The sequence below is a fragment of the Alligator mississippiensis genome, chromosome 10 (assembly GCF_030867095.1).
Source record: "Alligator mississippiensis isolate rAllMis1 chromosome 10, rAllMis1, whole genome shotgun sequence".
In the NCBI taxonomy this organism is placed as follows: domain Eukaryota; kingdom Metazoa; phylum Chordata; order Crocodylia; family Alligatoridae; genus Alligator; species Alligator mississippiensis.
In genome coordinates, this window is record NC_081833.1 from 59780009 (window position 1) to 59800069 (window position 20061).

The window sequence follows — 20061 nt, forward strand, 5'->3', positions numbered from 1 at the left end:
AACTCCTACAGAGTTTTATTTAAAAAACAAACAAAAAAAACCCAAACCTCTTGGGCCACTGTAACAATTTACTTAAAAAAAAGCTATTTAGACAGGAATCCTAATGACAATTACTAGTCAGTAGCACTCAATTATTGTTATTTTGCTGTTTCTATTAGCATACACAGCTATGTGGATTCAGCAGACAATCAAAACAAGTAGGAACAAAGTCTGGATTTCTTTAGCACAGGTACGTTTACAATATAATGGGCTCTTCCCTATCCCAGTTTAGCAGTGTGCTGGAAAGCCATGATACAGGTGTAGGCAGGGAAGAGAGGGAGGCAGGGAAGAGACTGCACTAGTCCTTCTGGCATCAACAACAGATATGAGGGGCATTTCTTGGTAAGGTGAGGAGGTAGAACCATGGTCCTGAACTACCATGTACCACCAAAGCCGCATTCCCTTCACCCACACCCATTCCAATGTTGTTGTATCCTCATCACCCCACCTACCAATGCCTCTGAAGAGGCTGAATTTGGCCCACTGAGTGCAGTGCACACTAAATAAAAAGTGCTGTTGTTGCATATTCAATGAGTAATAGGTTATCTTAGCAGTATCATGTCAAGAGATTAGAGCAGAAAGGGCTGAAATGACTTAATGCATTCAATACCCCTCCTACTACACCATTCCTTCACCTGAGAAAAAAACTCAACCATGTTATTTCAGATTTTATTTGATATAATCAAAACTACACTCATTTTTTTTAAATTTTGTACAAAGGAAGCTTAAGTGTAGAAATGGGTGCAACAATGTTAGAAAGGTAAGTCTTATTTTTAACATGTATTGAACAGCAGGATAAGATTCAGTTCCACCGAGTCACAGGAGCCACACGCATGCTTTCAGGAATGTTATGCACCATGCCTTCCTTCATAGCTCTGGAGTTCCTGTGAGACAGGCCTGGTTTATGCAGCAGCAACTCTGCTGTGGGCAGCCCAGCATGCTCAGAATCAAGAAGGAAAGTATATCAAAATTAGAAGAAAAAAAAAAGGGAAGTATGGGTAAAGCTGAACAAATGGAGATCTGGATACAGATACTTCAAAACAACATTCCACGCAATGAACATCTTGGACAGCCCCCTGTGTAAATGCAGTTCTGCACTGTTTGTTGGACAATTGAAAGCTGCAAATTTACAAATGTCCAGAGGAGGCAGATGGAATCTGTACATTAAGCGATTATACTAGACAGTGGCTCATATATTTGGAAGTTTATATCTGAGGAGGAAAGTATATATATGAAAGAAGGAAAGTATATAAAAATAAAACAAACAACACTTCATCCAAATTCCATGCATCATTCACAGTTCAAATAAATGACCAGTATTTGCAAATGGATGCCTACGCATCAAAGCCCATATATATAAATTCAACACCAGCTGTGGCTAATTTGAAGCCCTAAAAGTATCAGACCCTTTATTTATTTAGTATCAAATTTTAAGTGTTTTGAGCAACTACTGTCTACAGTGTTTTTATCTTCCATGTGGAATATCCATGAGGCATAGATTCAGAGATGCTAGGGTTAGAAGGGACCTCAAGGATCATCGAATCTGACCCCCTGCCAGTGGCAGGAAAAAAAAAAATGCTGGGGTCATGTGACCCCTGCCAGGTGCTTGTCCAGTCTCCTCTTGAAGACCCCCAAGATATGGGAGAGCACCACCTCCCTTGGAAGCCCGTTCCAGATTCTGGCAACCCTAACCATGAAGTTCTTCCTGATGTCCAACCTAAACCTGCTCTCCATCAGCTTGTGGCCATTGTTTCTGGTAATTCCAAGGGGTGCTCTGGTAAACAGAGCATCTCCTATTCCCTGGTGCCCCCTCCCCCTGCCCCAGTGAATTTATATACTGCCACAAGATTCCCCCCTCAGCCTTCTCTTGCAGAGACTGAAAAGGCCCAGGTCCCTCAGCCTTTCCTCATAAGGCCTTCCCTACAGGCCTCTAACCATATGAATGGCCCTCCTCCGGACCTCTCAAGGTTGTCCACATCCTTCTTGAATTGTAGTGCCCAGAATTGGATGCAGTACTCTAGCTGTGGCCTGACCAGTGCCACATAGACAGGGAGCGTCACCTCCCTGGACCTGTTCATGATGCACCTACTAATGCATGACAAAGTGCAGTTAGCTCTGCTAATTGCTTCATCACATTGATGATTCATATTCACCTTGGAGTGGACAACGACTCCAAGATCTCTTTCTGCCACTGCTGCTGAGAATGTCATCCCCCAGCCTATAGGTGTGCTGGTGATTCCTTCTCCCTAGATGCAGCACTCTGCACTTGTCCTTGTTGAACTGCACCCTATTGTTCTCTGCCCACTTCTCTAACCTGTCCAGGTCCACCTGGATTTGGTTTCTTCCCATCAGTGTTTGCTTTGTCCCATAGCTTGGTGTCATCTGCAAATTTGAACAGAGTGCTTTCCACGCCCTCATCCAGGTTGCTGATGAAGATATTGAACAGCAATGGCCCAAGGACCGAGGTTTGGGGGACCCCACTGCCCACATCTTTCCAGGCTGATACCAACCCATCCACCACCGCTCACTGGGTACGACCCTTAAGCCAGTTTGCCACCCACATAACTGTGTAATTGTCTATGGCACAGCCATTCAATTTGTTTATAAGAATAGGATAGGATACTGTGTTGAAAGCCTTCTTAAAGTCCAAGAAGATGACATCTACCTAGACTCCTGCATCTAAGCTCTAAGTGACCTGGTCACAGAAAGAAACAAGGTTAGTCAGGCAGAATCTACCTATAGATACCTAAATCTACCTATAACGACATAAATAAGGCATAGTTATCTATGTACTGAAGAGTGAGTACCCCACAGTGGGGCAGAGTGAGCACATTCTTAACAGAGGATTTACAGTAGCATTGCAATTTCACACCATTTGAAGGGAAGAAAAAGTCACAGGGTGTCTCTTTCCATACTTTATAGAACAGAAACAACCACAAATTTATTCACTGCTTTTCTCTAAGCTGTGAGGGTCTGCATGAAGATGGAAACAGACTCAACCCTATTCCTTCCCATTAGTTAGCCAGGCTGTCCAGGTTCAGAAGAAAATACATACTGTACCTGAGATATGGGTTGGTTGACATATACCCAGCCTGAACTAGGATTAACCTGCAAATACTTTGGATCTTCATTTGCTATTGAGTATGTAATGGCAGCATTTGAACCATAATCATCATCATGGGCTGCAACACGAAGAAAGCTAGTCCCAATTTTTGTGTCTTCCTTCAGGAAATCTAACACAAGGAGAACAGGTTTAATATTGACCATTTTTCATATTGACAATTAATTCATTGGAGCAATATGAGCAATTCCTTAAGAAACATGAAGAATACTCATGTCTTTTGGACATGTACTGGGCTTGGCATGGGAGCATGCTGAATTTAAAGTAAAGTGTTGTTTTGGGGTTTTTTCCACATCTGCAATCAGCCAAAATTCAAAAGGTGTGCACATCTTTGTGGGGAATTTGGGCCGAAGTTAAAAAGAACACTTTTAAACATTTTGCTTTAGGTGTTCGTTTGATACAGAACTGAAATCCACAAAAATTGAGTCTTAAAGCTGAAACCTATTACAATTATTTTCCAGTATAAGCAGGACTTTAGCCTTTAGCACATAATTCCTATTTATCTCTGTGAAAGTTATATATGCCTACTGATAAAAAAGACTCCAAGTAAAATCATCTTCTAATAGAAAACCTTGTAATGAATGCTCAGCACACTGTGGAGGCTTAAAGATACAGTTTTCATATCTAGCTCTAGATTTCTGTGACCCTGCGGATTTAATTCTTCCTTTAATATATAATAATTACACAATGTGTAAATACCCAAAACAGTTACAGGCTACCCTTTTAAGTAATTATGACTTTGGATATTTTTTTTAAATAAGCATTATCTATCCAAAGACCCAAAACATTACAATCTATTGATTCAATAAATAAAAACATAACATGAACCATATTTTGACCTCTTCACTAAGTGCACAGAATTCCTATTTATGACATGAACAATTATGCATACAAGTTTACATAACTCTCTGACTTCATACCTTGTAAACTCTTGTGCCATGCTTCAACATCTTTTTAATGTGCATAATGCCCATTATAAAAGTTGCTGAAAATATTCCTACATACGCACAATCAGTTTTCAAGCAAAGGAGTGATCCCTTTATTTCCTGATTTCCAGAAAAAAAATGTCTTTTTTTCCCCCAATCCATTTCATTTATAAGAAATTTAGAATTATGGGAAAAAAGAATAAAATTAAGTGTTAAAGGATAGAACATAATTAATAAATGGGAAGGTATGTAACAATGAGGACAAAAATATGTTAATTGGACAATGATGTAAAGTGGTAACGGCCTGATTCTATGGACACTTACATTCCTGGGTACCTTCACACCTCTGAGAAGCCCCACAAAGCTTTGATTTACTCAGGTGAGTAAAATTACTAGCACTTCAATGTGTTGGTAGGATTTTGCTTCTAGAAATATTCAAAAGAGGACTCTGGGGAATGACTGTGTTTGTTATCACTATGTGTAATATCTAATGATAAATGCATCCATCCCTGATTGTAATGAAATATTAATTTTGCCTGGAATTCACAGGATTAGTTGCATTTGGGTCAGAAGAAGGGGAACCAAAACAAAAATCTTAGACATCAGGTACGCTCACACTCAGGGTACTGAAACTCTATCCAATGATTCTCAATTACATTCATAGCGGGTGTTTTCAAATCTGGGATCATTGTCATTTTGGTCCAGGATGACAACATTTATTTGACAGATCCCAATGAGAGGTTCTGCAGCCTGGTCTGTTGCAGTCACAGTAATAGGATACTCCCTCTGCTTTTCTCGATCAAATCTCTGAGAAGTTGTCAAGACTCCTGAAAACAGATTGAAGGTCAAGAAGTTAAAATACCATGCAGTTTTCTTTTCCAGTCACTTAGATTACTTTTATATCTTTTGGGACTGTAAATGGTGGAGAACAATATACTTGGTTACAATGCAAGGGGATTTTTACATGTGCTTCAGGAGGTGCGTGTGTGAAGGGGGAGGGGGGTGCTTTAATTACTGAGTCGCGCTAATTAAAAGTGCCTGGGCATTATATGTATCAGTGTCCACCCAGTTGAAAAATGGCAGCAGGGCGCTTTGAACTAAAGCTCAAACAAGCTTTAGTTCAAAGTGCCCTGCCACCATTTTTCAGTGCGGGGATGCTAATTCATGTGATGCTAGAGTCCACTGGAGCTCATTTATTTCTGAGCTCCAGCAGACTTGATTAATTGAGTCTGCTCTGACATGCTGGATTTCTGGCACATCGAAGCCAGCTCTCTCAACATCTATAGGAGCCCTAAGCTACTATCTCAAGGATGTAAAGAATGGCACAAGTCACATACCAAATCCTACAAGGACTTATGAACTCCAGTGACTTTTTGACAGTATTATTCAGATACATAAGATTACAGAATACTGGAGTATATGCAGGACTGGGACACTAAATTAGAAAACGGCTTTAAGTATCAAAATAATTTGATATGGAATAAATTAATTATCAATTGCTTTAACTGCAAATAATTAAGAACAATTTATCTTAAGCTGTGGAATTCCAGATAAAATTCATATGCAAGAAAACAACTAGTAATTGATTCCATTGTTACCTCCAGGTATATATAGATCAATTATGTTTTCTATTATGAAAAGGGTTTTTTTTTCTTAGTTCATATATTTTTTGCTTTTTGACAGTCTCTTTTGAAACTATCCTTCAGGTAAGACATATTTTATAAACTAAAGTTCAGCTAACATGCATTTAAAATATAAAAACATCTATTTACAAAGAATAGGCACCTATTTCACACAACAGAAATTCTAGTTTTTGAGGAAAAGCTTAACTCTAGTTAAGTTCTGAACATTTATACAACCCAAAGTAGCAGATGATTTGTGCATGCTTCGAATCCAGTTTAGCTCGTTTGACAACATCTTTCTTAAAGATGTTTTATACCAGTGTAATACACCAACTTCAATGACATAAATAAGATTAGACTCAAACCCAAAATGTTAGGAGATTTATATTACCTGTATCAGGATGGATCCTAAATGCTGGTAAGACACCATCTCTGTGCATCATGCCGTATTTCACTCTACCATTGGCTCCTTCATCAGCATCAGTGGCCTCAATTTGCAGAACAAATGTCCCTGGAGGCTGGTTTTCCAACACAGAAGCATGTTCCCGATAATCTTGACACTAGGGAAAAATCTCAAATACTTCAACCACCATTTAATTTAAAGCAGGAAATTTAAATTAGGTAAATTAGGGCTGCAAAGATTTTTTTCCTAGAGTGAAATCTTTTATGACAATGAAGCCTGGAAGTCTGAGCCAATTCCCAAATTGAGAGAAAAAAAAAAAAAAACTTTAATCTGCTTTAACTAGATTCTTAGACATTTTTGTTCCTGTATACACATTGTGACCAATCCATTAACTTCACTTACTACTTTGTGCTTTTTTAAACTATATGGAGATGATTAGTAGCATCTTGCAAAAAAGCAATATATTTTGACAAAACTGCTGCTGTTGCAGATGATTCCAATTGTAAAACCTTTTCCTCTAATAACTGAACATTTGCAATTTGGTCAAAAAAAGCTTTCCTTACAAGATGGCTTTGTCAAAAATAGGTGAACAGCATTTGCATTTGATCCTTAAGGGCCACAGGAAAATTAGCTGATTTTGAAAAATATGCAACAATATCCTTTTGCATATCTGGAGGCAGTATCATGCTCATAATGTTTGCGCAAAGAAAACTTTAATCAACATTGCTGAAAACTCAATTTATTCTATTTATTTTTTTTAAAGCACTTTAAAATTAAAGCTTTTTAATATTTGTCCTCAAAGATAACTTTATCCCAGAATTCCAAGTCTTTTTTTTTAAATTTCTGCACTCTGCATAGGTTATAAAAGTATTTTTTATTGTCATAGCAATTGTAGGGCATGTTACCTATTTCAATGCAGAAAGGTACTGTAGTCTATGGCAATAACTGTTAATTGGATATACAGGATGATCTTAGAAAATGGTTAGGAGATGTATTTACTACTTTTCACATACAATCCACAAAACTGAACCTTATTCTCTATAGGCTATTTAACAACACACAAACTAGTATATTTACCTTCTGAAATACAGGTTTGTTATTGTTGACATCGTCAATTTTCACAATGACAAGTGCTGTACTACTGAGAGAACGAGGCCCTCCAGAGGCATTATCATCAGTAGCTGTGATATTAAGAACATATTCTGCCCCCTGAAGCTTAGGAAGTGGATTTGAGCGAAGTCTAATTAACCCTATAAAAATAGAAACAATAAATTTTGTCTCTTGTTTTTCACTATTTTAATTGATTATCACTATTCTCTCCACCACTTACACACTATGCAATTTGGTTTAAACAGAAAGTTGTACCAGTTTACCTAAAGTGATGATTTTAAAATTAATGTAGTTAAACTAGTGCAACTTTATGTATAGTCATTCTTGAATCAATTTCCCATTGTCCGAACTAGTAGACTCATCCAAAATTCATCAAAATCAGAAGACTCCACTGATTTCAGTGAGTTTGGACATAGATTCATAGATGTTTGGGTCGAAAGAGACCTCAGTAGATCGTGAGTCTGGCCCCCTACCCTGGGCAGGAAAGAGCACTGGGGTTAGATGACCCCAGCCAGGTGCATGTCTAGCCTCCTCTGAAAGACCCCCAAGGTGCAGGGGAGTACCACCTCCCTTGGAAGCCCATTCCAGATTCTGGCAACCCTTACCGTAAAGAAGTTCTTCCTGATGTCTAACCTAAATCAGCTCTCCATCAGTTTTTGGCCATTGTTCCTAGTTACTCAAAGGGGTGTCCTGGTAAACAGAGCATCTCCTGTTCCTTGTGTCCCACCCCCACCCGAGGAATTTGTAGGCAGCCACAAGATTACTTTTCAGCCTTTTCTTGTGGAGGCTGAAGAGATCCAGGGCCCTCAATCTCTCCTTGTAGGGCTTTGTCTGCAGGCCTCTAAAATAGGGCCTGGTCTTAAATAGGCCGGGTCTTAAATAGGGCTCAATGAATTCAATCAGCTGTAACTGCAGCCAGTAATAAACACTCATTGTACATTTTTAAAGTAGCCATTGCAAGACTCACAACTCTGGCTAGGAAGCAGCAAAGATGTTTTTTCCCCTTATATAAAATCTTTTATGGCAAACTCTGAGCCAACTCACAAATTTAATTTTACCAGTTAGTAATACAATAACCTAGAGCAGTATGAAACAGCTAGCTGAAAATACCGAGAGGCTAGGTAAGTATAAGATCTACAACAGGGTAAGATAACTATGATTTAGAAAAAAATCCCAAATGCAGGTAGGCCAGGCATTAGATAGATATGCTTTCTGGGAGGGGGATCTTGGCACCAAAGTCCAGTGAGTACCTCAAAATCTACCCCCTGGAGGCTCTTCCAGTGAAAATCCTCATATACAAATACCCAAATGATAGTGCCTAAGTACAGACAGTCAAACAACCCAAGGCAGAACCAATTCAATCTTCGCAGGTTTCTCTAGGTTGCACAGATTGAACTGATAACGAACTGAACTGAACGTCAGTTTTCAATTGGGAAAGGCAGACAGAGGCATGCACTGACCCAAGCCAGAAGGTGGGGGGTGCAAAAGCATGCCTCCCAGTCTACAGAGCATGAGCAGAAAGAGCCCCCCTCCAATGCTCCCCCCTTGCCCCCCAAGCTGCGCATCTGGCCGCAGGAGAAGCCTCATGCCTCTACTCAGACCAGCCTGGAAACCCCTCAGCCCTGATCTCCCCCCTCAGCTACAGGTTGGGGAGGGGGGTGGGGGTGAACTCGAGTAATTCCCCTTGGTGCACTGATGTGCAGGAGAGAGGGGGAAGTCCCCCCTCCCAGATCCAGCCCCTGACCCCAACATCTGCCCACATGGGGGGGAGCCACATAGCCAGGTCGGCACAAGTTACTGGTGTGCATGGGAAGGAGGAAAAGAAGCCACCCATAGTGGTCTTAGGTCCCTGAGCTAGGGCCTTGGGTTGTATCCACCCTGCCCCCCAGCCAGGCCAGCTCCATAGAAACAAAGATCGGGCCCTGCCACCCAGCACAAGACCCCAGGGCAACCCAGTGCATCCTGGGGCTCCCCCCGCATGGGCAGATGCTGGGATCGGGACTGGCTGGGAGGGGGGACTCCATTCCCCTTGCCCACAGCATGTCAGCGAAATGGAAGGAACAACCTTCGCAGACCAGGGCTCGGGGCTGGAGACTCTGTTCCCCTCCTCTCGCCCCCGCCCTCCTCCCCACAGGGCTGACAGGCACAGGCAGGACCAGGCTGGGGAGCGAAGGCATTGCTGCCTCAAGCTCTGTGAAAGCCGTGGGGTGGGCCAGCCCCAGCTCAGCCAAAGCAGACAACGCAGCCAAGGCTAGCCTGCCTGCCCTTTGAAGAGGATTAGCAGAGGGGCCCCCAATGCATGCTAGGGGACTGCAAGGTAATTTGATTCAGGAGGGGATCTGGGACAGAAGTTCCATAAACCGGTTTAACCGAAATCAGTTAAGTCTAATACTACATCCATCCAGGTTTACCTTAAACTGGGTTTGGCCATTTTGAAATCGGTTTATGTGCACTGAACTTCAATTCTGTTACAGGTTTAAACCAGTTTCCAATCACTAGGGATCCTGGTTTTTTCTGTTTAAAAATCCCAAATTCTCTGATTTAAAAAAACCTAAATCCTCTAATTAAAAGACCAAAAATCCACTTTTTTCCAAGATTAAAATGAAATGCCAGTGTGTGTGTGTGTGTCAGCTGAACACAATGTTTTACTGATATATTCACAATTTTAAAGCAATTTGGAAGCCTACCAGTGCCTCAAACATTATAATAAAATACATTCTAAATACCTATATATTTTAGCATTTCATATAGGGGGGTTTTAGCACAGAAAGTCAAAGCTCCCTTTGCCTCCTTTTTTCAGCAAGACACAGATGCAGCTATGGCTGTTCCCACCCCCTGCTTTGTGGCACTGACCAGCCCTAATATGCCAATGCCCTGCCCATGTCATTGCCCTTCACTCAACCTACAGCTCCCTGAGCCCTGCTGGTGCCCTCACTCCTGACCCCCAGCCCCCCCAGCCCTGCCAGTGCTCTTCACTCCTGACCTAAAGCCCCCTGGTCCTCCTAATGCTCCTCAGTTGACCCGCATCCCGTCATCTCCCCAGCCCTACTGGTGCCCCTCACTCTCAACCCACAGCCCCTCACCCCCCGCCAGGTGCCCCTCAGTCCCCACCCACAGCCCACCATCTCCCCAGCCCTGCTGGTGCCCCTCACTCATGACCCACAACCCTCTGCCCTCCCCAGCCCAACTGGAGGGGGTCCCCAGCTGCCATAACTACGGGACCAGGAACCAGGGCCAGGGCCCACAGCCCCCTGCCCCTCTCCCCGCCAGCAGTGACCGAACTCCAGCTACCACACAAGGGAGGTGGCAGCTGGAGCAGAGTGAGGAGCCCGGCTCCAGCTCCCCTGTGGGTGGCATGGCCACAGCAGAGCCCATGGGGGGGGGGGATGTGGACCGTGTTCTGCAGGCTTAGAGCTCCCTGCCCTGCCATCCTCCTCCCGGGGGCCTCTGCAGCACATGGTGGGAAGGCAGGGATGCTCAGTGCCACTGCTGGCAGCCCCATGCCAACTGTGCTACCATGGCAAGGTGCCCCCTGCCTGCCTGGCAGCAGCAGCAGCATCAAGTTGTGCCCCCCACCGCTGCCAGGTGTGCAAAGGGCAACACACAATGGAGCAACACACAATGGAGGCACAGCCAGCATGGGGCTCCCAAGCAGTGGCACCAAACCTTCCCGCCCCACTCTGCCCTCCCAAGCTGGGTCCCACCCACTGAACCACAGAGGATCCTGAGAAGAAAGCAGTAGGGCAGGGAGCCCCGAGCATGCAGTGGGCAACCCGCATCTGCCCCAAGGCCAAATCTGGTGGGGCACATGTCCTCCCATGCCCCAAGAACTCCGTGTAGAGATGAGGAGTCACTGCCCACCCCCCAAATGAGCTGCCTGTGGCTCTGTCCTACTCCCTAGCCAGAACCTGCAGCCACACATTTTGGCTCAGGCCCCATAGATTTCATAGACCTTACGGCTGGAAGGGACCTCAAAGATCATCAAGTCTAGCCCCCTGTCCCAGGGGCAGGAAGTCAGCTGAGGTCAGGATCCCAGCAAGATAAGCATCCAAACGCTTCTTGAATGAGTTCAGAGTAGGTGCCTGCACCACTTCTGGAGGGAGTCTATTCCAGGTCTTGGGGGCTCGGACAGCAAAGAAATTTTTCCTTATGTCCAGCCTAAAACCGTCTTGGAGGAGTTTATGACCGTTGGTCCTTGTTTTTCCTTGGGGCGCTCTGGTGAACAGACATTCTCCCAGATCCTGATGTACACCCTTTATATACTTATAAGCAGCCACCAGGTCCCCCCTGAGCCTGCACTTTTTCAGGCTGAAGAGTCCCATGGCTCTCAGCCTCTCTTCATAAGGCCTATTCTCTTGCCCTCTGATCCTGTGCGTGGCTTTCCTCTGGACTCTCTCAAGCTTCTCAACATCCTTCTTGAATTGTGGAGCCCAGAATTGGATGCAGTACTCCAGCTGCGGCCTCACCAAAGCCGAGTACAGTGGGAGGATGACATCCTGAGATTTACTTGAGAAGCATCTATGGGTGCAAGCCAGAGTATTGTTTGCTTTGCCAGCTGCGACATTGCATTAGTGGCTCATGTTCATCTTGTGGTCAGTCATGACCCCCAAGTCTCTTTCAGCCATGGTGCTAGCAAGTGTAGCACTGCCGAGCCTATAAACATGCTGTGGGTTTTTTCTCCCAAAGTGGAATACCTTACATTTATCTATATTAAATGTCATCAAGTTTGTATCCTCCCATTTATTAAGTTTATCCAGGTCAACCTGGATCACTAGCCTGTCCTCCGGTGTGGATGCTATGCCCCAAAGTTTAGTGTCATCAGCAGTGCCCCCAACCCCAGCCCTGCCCCACTCTGCCCCCTCCATCCTTCATCGTGGGGGCCTCAATCTGTTCTCCCACCCAATGACTTAGCTGCAGGGAGCTGCTCTCCACACTGCCTGGCTGCCACATTCATGTGTGCAAGCATACATGCATGAGGAACCCCCTGCCTGAACACCCTCGTCCCACTCTCCGCAACCCTAAGCAGCTCCTTGCAGGCTGGAACCCAGCATTTCCTGCATTTCTCTTCTTAAAAGGAGAAAATCTGAATTTTTCCATGGCAAATGGAAAACCCAGATCCCTACCAAATTAGCAGCTTCGCAGACTTCACACATCCCAGACAAAGCCTGTGAAATGCACGGAATCCATGGGGGCATTGGCAATGTGTAGGGGGTGCACGTGCACCCCCTGAGATTGTGTAGGGGGTGCATGCAGGTGCACGTGAACCCCCTGGAAGCGCCTGCCATGAAACCTGAAGTGCTGATGGAAGTGCACTTGTGCTTTCACCACTGGTGGCTCCGGGCTCAGCAATCAGCCGCTGGGGGACCTTCATCCACCCCACCCCGCCGTCGGCAATCTGGTGCCCCCCCAGACTTGGGAGGCACCAGTCGCCCATGCATGGGGGGGAAAAAGAAAATTTACTGAGTACTGTGTCAAATTGCTGGGGAGGGAAAGTGGGGGGGGGGGGTGGCAGGAGATGCCCGCTCACAGGGCTGCAGGCAAAATGGCTTCCACTCCATCCCTTGGCACTGACTGGCTGTGAGGGCTGTCTGTCATGTGGCCCCACCCCTCTCCACTAATTGGCAGCAGGGCCACATGACAGGGGTGGGGCTGCATGACAAAAAGCCCTTGCAGCCAATCAGTGGTGAGGGGTGGAGCTACATGACAGGCAGCCTCTGTAGCCGATCAGCAGTGAGGGGCAAGGCCACCAGAGCCCCTCAGCCAATGAGCGGCATGGGGAGCATGCATTGCACTCTGCAAAACGACTGCCCAGGGCCATGTTATGCCCATGAAATCGGGGGGCAGCCCCCACAAGTTGGCGAAGTCCCTATTTATACCAGTTTATGTGCAACTTCTGTCTCTAGCCAGTGGGATCACACAGATCACTCTGCAATGGCTGATACAGCACAGGAATTTGTCTAGACGGTAATACAACTTCTTATCATGCACATAATGCAATATATGTCAATTAATACACAGCAAATTAATTACCTTCATATGCATTTACTTCCATTAATGTAGTTAGTGTATACATACTACAGTCTCACCTTACATAAAAACAACTAAATGGTGAGTTCCTCAGAGTACATCAACAGGCCACAATGTTGGTGTAGCGGTAATATGCTTGAATACCTGTGCTAAGTTGAGTCTACCTCCTAAGGGTAACAACAGGGACAAAGTGGCAGCAGTGTTCAGTGAAGGCTGTACCAGCCCACCAGAGACCCAGAGTATGAGTCTGCTAGCCTGTGCTGCCATGTCTTGGTATTATTCACGTTAACTAAATTAACCCAGTGTCAGGATTCCCGCCTGCACTGCAATATTATTTGACAGTCCAGACATACCCTCAGAAGCCTTTACTTTGATGCCCTCATGTCATCCCAATGGCATCAACTTCCAGGTAGGGCATAAAGGGACTGCCAGAGAGAGATAATGAAAGGTCTGTTACATAAGTAAGTTAGACAGCAGCTATCTAAAAACATACAGCAAGCAGCTGTCACTTGTTTCCACCAACATCCATCAATCACCTCTATTATTTATCTGGCCTAATAGAAACTGTCAATGTAATGGGATATTATCAAAGGATTGGTGTCACTCACTTTGCTTGCAAATGCAACATTTATTTTTGTTACATTTCAGCCTCACCTTGTGCAACAATGGACTATTGACATTATGTCTCAAATTAAGCCACTGAAAGCCACTATGTAAATCCTTTTGATTTTATTAATAACTAAAGCTTAAAATGTTTCTGAAAAAGCTATCATACCCAGATTAACTTCCGGAAACAAGAAAGTGTATTTGGGAAGCAAAGATTTATTTGCTTACAAAAATAGCTTAAATAGTAAGAAATGCAGGGACCCGGGAGGTGCTAAGGGTCAAATTTTTAAAAGGTATTTGTGTATTTGAGAGGCAGATGGGGATTTTCAAGCAGGTTATATCTGTGTCAGTTGGGAACTTCTGAGGATCTTGCCAGGAACCTACAGGTTCTTTAGGTAGTTAAATACCTTTAAAATATGTCCCTAAGATTCTGCAACTCTTTAGTGAGGTCAGGAATGGTTACAGGGAAGTCAGCACATTCAGGGTCAGGTCTCACATCTGCAGCAGTATCCTGCAATCCATTTATCTTTTGGGCATATCTTTTTAGAACATTTCTAGGCAAGTCTGAAATACATTCAGAAACTGCAACATTAATATTGCAAAAACAGTATTTGCATTGAAATTAAACTTTCATGCTAAGTGCGACTGTGACAGTGAAATGAAAAAAGGATGGATCTATGGCAGATCGCTTTCCTATGCCAAGTTTCCTGAGCTCACAGTTCGCAGAGACTCAGGAAAAATTCTGATTGCCACTAAAACAGGTTAAATACAGTGTAACTTACAGAAGTCAACAGAATTACTCCAGATTTAACTGATGTCACTGAAATCTCAAGTTGATCTTCCATTCCTAACTCAAAATATCCTTCTTTGTTTTCTCAAAAGGTAAATGTCAAACAAATCCGATTAATTTAAATGGATATGCCAGCTGTCTCAACATGCGTTTAATGAGGTTGCTGGTGTTTCTCTTTGTTTGGTATTTCAAAATTATGTGACAGTGCTACAGGAATCACATAAATTGTTGCTGCAGAGTATGGGCCCAATTCTGCAAAACCTCCATCATATAAGTAATATTCTTTCATGTAAGAGGTCCTCCTGATTCAAATCAGACAACTCATGTGAGAAACAGTGTGCTGGTTTTTCGTCTAACTCCATAAATACATTTAGGTATGCATAATTATAACTTTTACAGAATTTTAAGTGCATGAAGAGGAGAGGGCTGAGATCTGATCCTGCCCTCAAATGCACAAGTGAACATTAATTCTTGACTTATCATCGGATATGTTTACTCATGCATGAACAGTAAGTGATTTGCCAAAAGCATGCCCATCAACATAGAAAATATCTAAAACCTCAGTGTTTTCCTCCAAAATTCAAATGAGTTAAAATGTTTTATTGAAAGAGCTGTGTTAAGAAATTGATCCCAGGCTGAACTTTTACATAACAAGATTCAGCACATAAACAGTTGTTATGAGAGATTTATAAATTCCCCAAGCACAAACGGTTATTCAACTTGAACAAGCACAAGGGCTATGCATGACATAAATAGAGCTTAGGCCCTCGGAGCAGGACATAACTGGGTTGTAAGTAAAGCACAGGTTTTATGCCAGCTCTCTTCATTTGCCACACCATGCCTGGTCCCCTTAGGGGTACACCAACAGCTTTTTCTATAGCACATATGTACATGGGCTGAAACTCTAAGTGAAAGAGTAATGTTAGTTTAAAGGACATTTAAGGCTATAAAAGCATTTCAAATATAATACATAGTAGATATCTGATAAATAAAATTCTATCCTCAACACAACATTATGGACCATGCAGTCCTTACTCTTGCAAAAGTGCCATTACAAACAAGGTCACTAAGGTTTTTGCCCAGGTAAGGACTATAAAGCAAAGCTTGAATCTACACAATATGTATTTACAGTAGGAGATATTAAGGCATACAAGATAATGTAGTATCCTTCTCCACAGACCACAGCATTTATTATGCTTTGACACAATTGTGTGTGTGGAAAAAAAAAAACACAAATTACCAAAGAAAACTACCACATGTATAAGTTAAGTCTATACAACTTCCATGTGCTCCCAAAACCAGACTGAACACACACCTACTCAATCTGCTGGTATACAAAGCTGCTGATGGCTCCAGTCCTCAATATTATAACAGCACACACCCAACTACTACAGTATTGCTTAAATCTTCAGTGTGGCAATGTTATGAACACAATAGTAATACATACTTATTTCTCAAAACTTTAAGACCAACATGAAACTTTAATCTTCTGCCAGTAGTGTCACTTCTCCCTGGAATCCTGTGTTACAGATAATTCCAATGACTATTCTCAGTGGAAAATGCAATCCCACACCAATGTTTGGAATATCATTTTTAGCAAGCTCAGTAGCTGATTACCCAGGTGGTATACTCTCTATCTCCTTAGCTACATGCTTCAGGAAGTGGAACAATAGGAAAACAGCTTAAGTTAGCTTATTAGGTAATCATTCTCTCTACATTGATTAAAATCAGACAATGCATATATAACAAACAATAGCCTGGAACAAATAGCTTGGAAAATGATGCCTATTAGAACAGAATGAAGGTGGAAGGAATTGTGAAGGTAGAAGAGTTGCATTTGTTTGTTACTACATATTTTTTATTATTATAGTAGTAACTTAGCAACAGCAGGTATCCTACTCAGTTTTTATAGTTAAGACAGGATACAAGGTACAGTACATGCAAACCACCAGAAACTCTTAAGACCATACAGTGCAGAACAATAAGAAGTTTATTACCTTTCTGATGGTCAATAACAAAGTTTCCCTTTTGATTTCCTGCTTGAATGTCATAAGTCACATCATCTCCATCAGGGTCTATAGCATTTACTGTAGCAATCAATGTATTTGGACCTGCGTCTTCAGAAACGAAACTTCTGTAGCTGATAAAAAGAAATTATAATCACATATTTACAAATGTTCATGAAAAGGTCTTATAAAATATATGTACAACTGAATGATGCTTCAGTACATTATTTAATTATTATCTTTATAAAAGAATGAAGAGGTTTATAGTTTAATGAATAATGCAACTTTAGATGATGTGACATGTTACTTTGTTAACCAACAAAACAATATGCTGATGAGACATGTTACTTTGTCAATGAAACAATAAGTCTTCATATTTATCAAAGCAAATAATTAACAGGCTATTTCTGCCATTTCCTTCCATACCGGTTTGTATTTCTTTTCTTTTTTCTGCATTTAATGTGCAACAAAATAAGAAAGCTTCATGAAGCCAAGGTAATTCAGTCATTCAAAAGCATATCTTAACTTTGCACAAGAAAACTAAATGAACTATAAATGATAACTTTAAACATTAAATATGGAGACAGAGGAATTCAAATCATCAAGTTTACTCTAAAAAAGCAGAAGGTGAAAATTAACAAAATGAAACGAGTGGTAGCCTTAAGTTTTTCATAATTGAGTTACAAAATAATAATAGGAAAAGATATCTCCAAACTAAAAAGTTCAGAGTATATATGGATAGCAAATCTATTTAAAGAAAGGATATCTTCATCATCATTATTTGCATCTTTGCTTTAGTCCAACATTGTCATAGCCAGAACTAGAGGGATTAATAAGCAATAATATGTGCTTCTTGGAGGCATTTGGTATTGTGCCTACGTAGGTAATATTAGTTAATATAAGCTTGTAAGTTTGTAAACTGCAGATGTAACTTGTTTGTCATAAGTTTAACCAAACTGATAAATTAACTGTTCATGGAACTGACTGACTGAGCCCCAGAGGCAAAGCTGTAGCTGTGAGATTAGCTGGCCTAACGGTTTTTTGCTCAGGGTTCAGCCTTAGCGATAAAAACTGGATCTAACTGCTAGGCACACCCAAACACATTCCAGGAAAGCGTATCCCAAGAAAGCATATTCAACTGAAGCCTAAGGGAGTTGGGATTTAGGCGGAGCGATGTCAATTTCAAACCTAAATGTGCTGCATCGTAATTTGCTTATTGGATAAACCTGAGTCTGGTTAGTAACCTTTTATGATAATTTTAACACCTTTCAATCCCATAGGGTAACAGCTAGAGGGCAATATTGTGAGTGGCCCTGAGGCCAACAGATAAACGTAAGACTAGATATAAAAAACACATGCATCAGATGACCAGCAGGAAGGAGGGAACAGAACAGTCATTTCTGTCCCACGCCCAGACCCCAGACTCCTGGTGCGAGTGAGGATCAGATCCTGATCAAGGGACCTTCCCCGGTAATCCCTCTGACAGCGTCGATCATCAGGGACACCTGACTTCGCTGGAATCACTTGGCGCGCACCTGGCATTGAGGGACTATCAATAAGTTGCCAACCCATGTCTGTCTATTTGTTGTTTTGAACAGCCCAGTGTGGTTAATACCCTCACAGTGCCCAGTTGGCCTGTGACAGATTGATCTATCTATCTGTTATTATTATCTGTTGTTATTATTTTACTATTAGCTCTTTTATACTGCCTTATCTGCTTATTGCATTTATCTTTCTGTTAACTGTTGTGTGTGTATAAGCTATAATAAATTTGCCTTTATTCCACTCCCAACTTTTGCCTCCTCGATCCGAAACTGAATCAAACAGCCCAGTTGGCCTGTGATAAAATTGATATACTCACAGTGCCCAGCTGGCCTGACGCACAACATAAAGCATAACACTGACTGCAGACTAGTGTCTTAAAGGAACTGATGTATAGGTGATTATGGTGAATGTATACAACATAACATTACAGATAAAATCTGCATTAAGTTCATCTGCATTAGATTCAAGAATGCATGAGCATAAAAAAGAGAAACCAAAATAAGAAGTTATCACCTGGAATGTACATGGAGTTAAACAGAACACCTTCTTAAAGGAACATAGCAGTAGAAGACACTTCTGAGCTCTTCAAACAAGGAAAATACCTGCAATGGTTCTTGCCAATCTGACCTGAGGGAAAATTGTTTTGTGACCCCAAGTCTGGCACTTTGTTTGACCCTACACAAATCCATCAAACAGATACATGAAAGGTTTCTGCATGCCATAAGAAGTGTGAAGTTTAATGTTTCAATGGAAGGTAAGGGGAAAAAATTCACCAAGAAACCGAAAAAATTGCGTTAAAAAAGTCCCAAAGCATGAGATTATCACACTCCTCCCACAGCTACCCTCCATCACAGGAAGCTAAGTGGTTCAGGTTCATTTCTTTGGCCCTGAATGCCAGCTACAAAATGCTAAGCACCACACACTCAAGTGTACAGACTGTTTTTCTCCCAGAATGGCCATTTTTCCTCTGGGAGAAGAATTACAAACATCTGTACACTCACAGTTTCTCCTGAGAGAACAGGGACTCTTCCTGGAGAAACTGAACGTCTGTTCATAGCCAGTTCTGTAACAGCAAAATGACTGTGAATCTTTTGTTCCCAGATACAATAATGTAGCTGTATTGACTTGAGAGAACTGTATGCATCCGGACAGCAGAAGCTGGTTCCATACAGAACTCCCTATGGATAAACTAGATCCAGAGACCACTGAGTAAAAAGAGAAATTAAAAATAATTAAAATAACATTAAACTAATGCTCACTTTTTAATGTATCCTGTAGTAAAACTCGAATGTTAAACTTTTTTTTCTTTGGCTTTTGCTAAGTTTGCATTCTGATTCCAGTTTGTTGATAATTAAAACATGACTACTGGCATTCATTATCTAATAAAAACAGGTACCAAAGCCTTTGTTTTTAAAGTAGTTATGCATGAAGCCAAAGACACTTGTGCTGCACAAATACGTATAAGGAATAAACAGGCTAACAGATTGGTATGTCTGCCCTCGAAGTGTCAATTTAACAGCCCTGAATATTATCAAGACAGGTGTGTTCATAAGAGTTGCAGAATTTAAGACTAGCAACATCTGGACACGCATAGAGCACCACTAACAATTTTGCATTATAAATGTTAGGTCTTTCTAAACTTTCTCAAGAATATTTAGTTATATATCTCAGCTGGTGGTTTGCTAGAAGGAAGGAAAGTAGGACATTTTCAAGGCATATTATTCCTTTATATAATATAAGGAATGTCAGGAAACCTTGAAGTTTTGTTCAACCTTGACGTTGTGCAGGTTTAGACGAGCTGATTCCTAACTGTGCAAACCTGGTACTACTGAAATCCCTTTCGGAGCTTTGCTCAGAGCAACTTGC

The 20061-nt window shown here is 42.1% G+C and overlaps 1 protein-coding gene across 1 annotated transcript in view; it reads right to left on the bottom strand.

Annotated features, from left to right (window-relative positions):
• LOC102560908 (neural-cadherin) overlaps nucleotides 1-20061 on the bottom strand; it is a 125163-nt gene that overhangs the window by 48849 nt on the left and 56253 nt on the right. Inside the window, exons 7-11 of the mRNA XM_019492937.2 lie at nucleotides 16642-16784; nucleotides 7189-7361; nucleotides 6100-6268; nucleotides 4743-4913; nucleotides 3100-3272 (exon numbers count right to left, since the gene is read on the bottom strand). Of these exons, the coding sequence (XP_019348482.2) occupies nucleotides 3100-3272; nucleotides 4743-4913; nucleotides 6100-6268; nucleotides 7189-7361; nucleotides 16642-16784 (829 nt within the window). The remainder of the gene's footprint in view (nucleotides 1-3099; nucleotides 3273-4742; nucleotides 4914-6099; nucleotides 6269-7188; nucleotides 7362-16641; nucleotides 16785-20061) is intronic.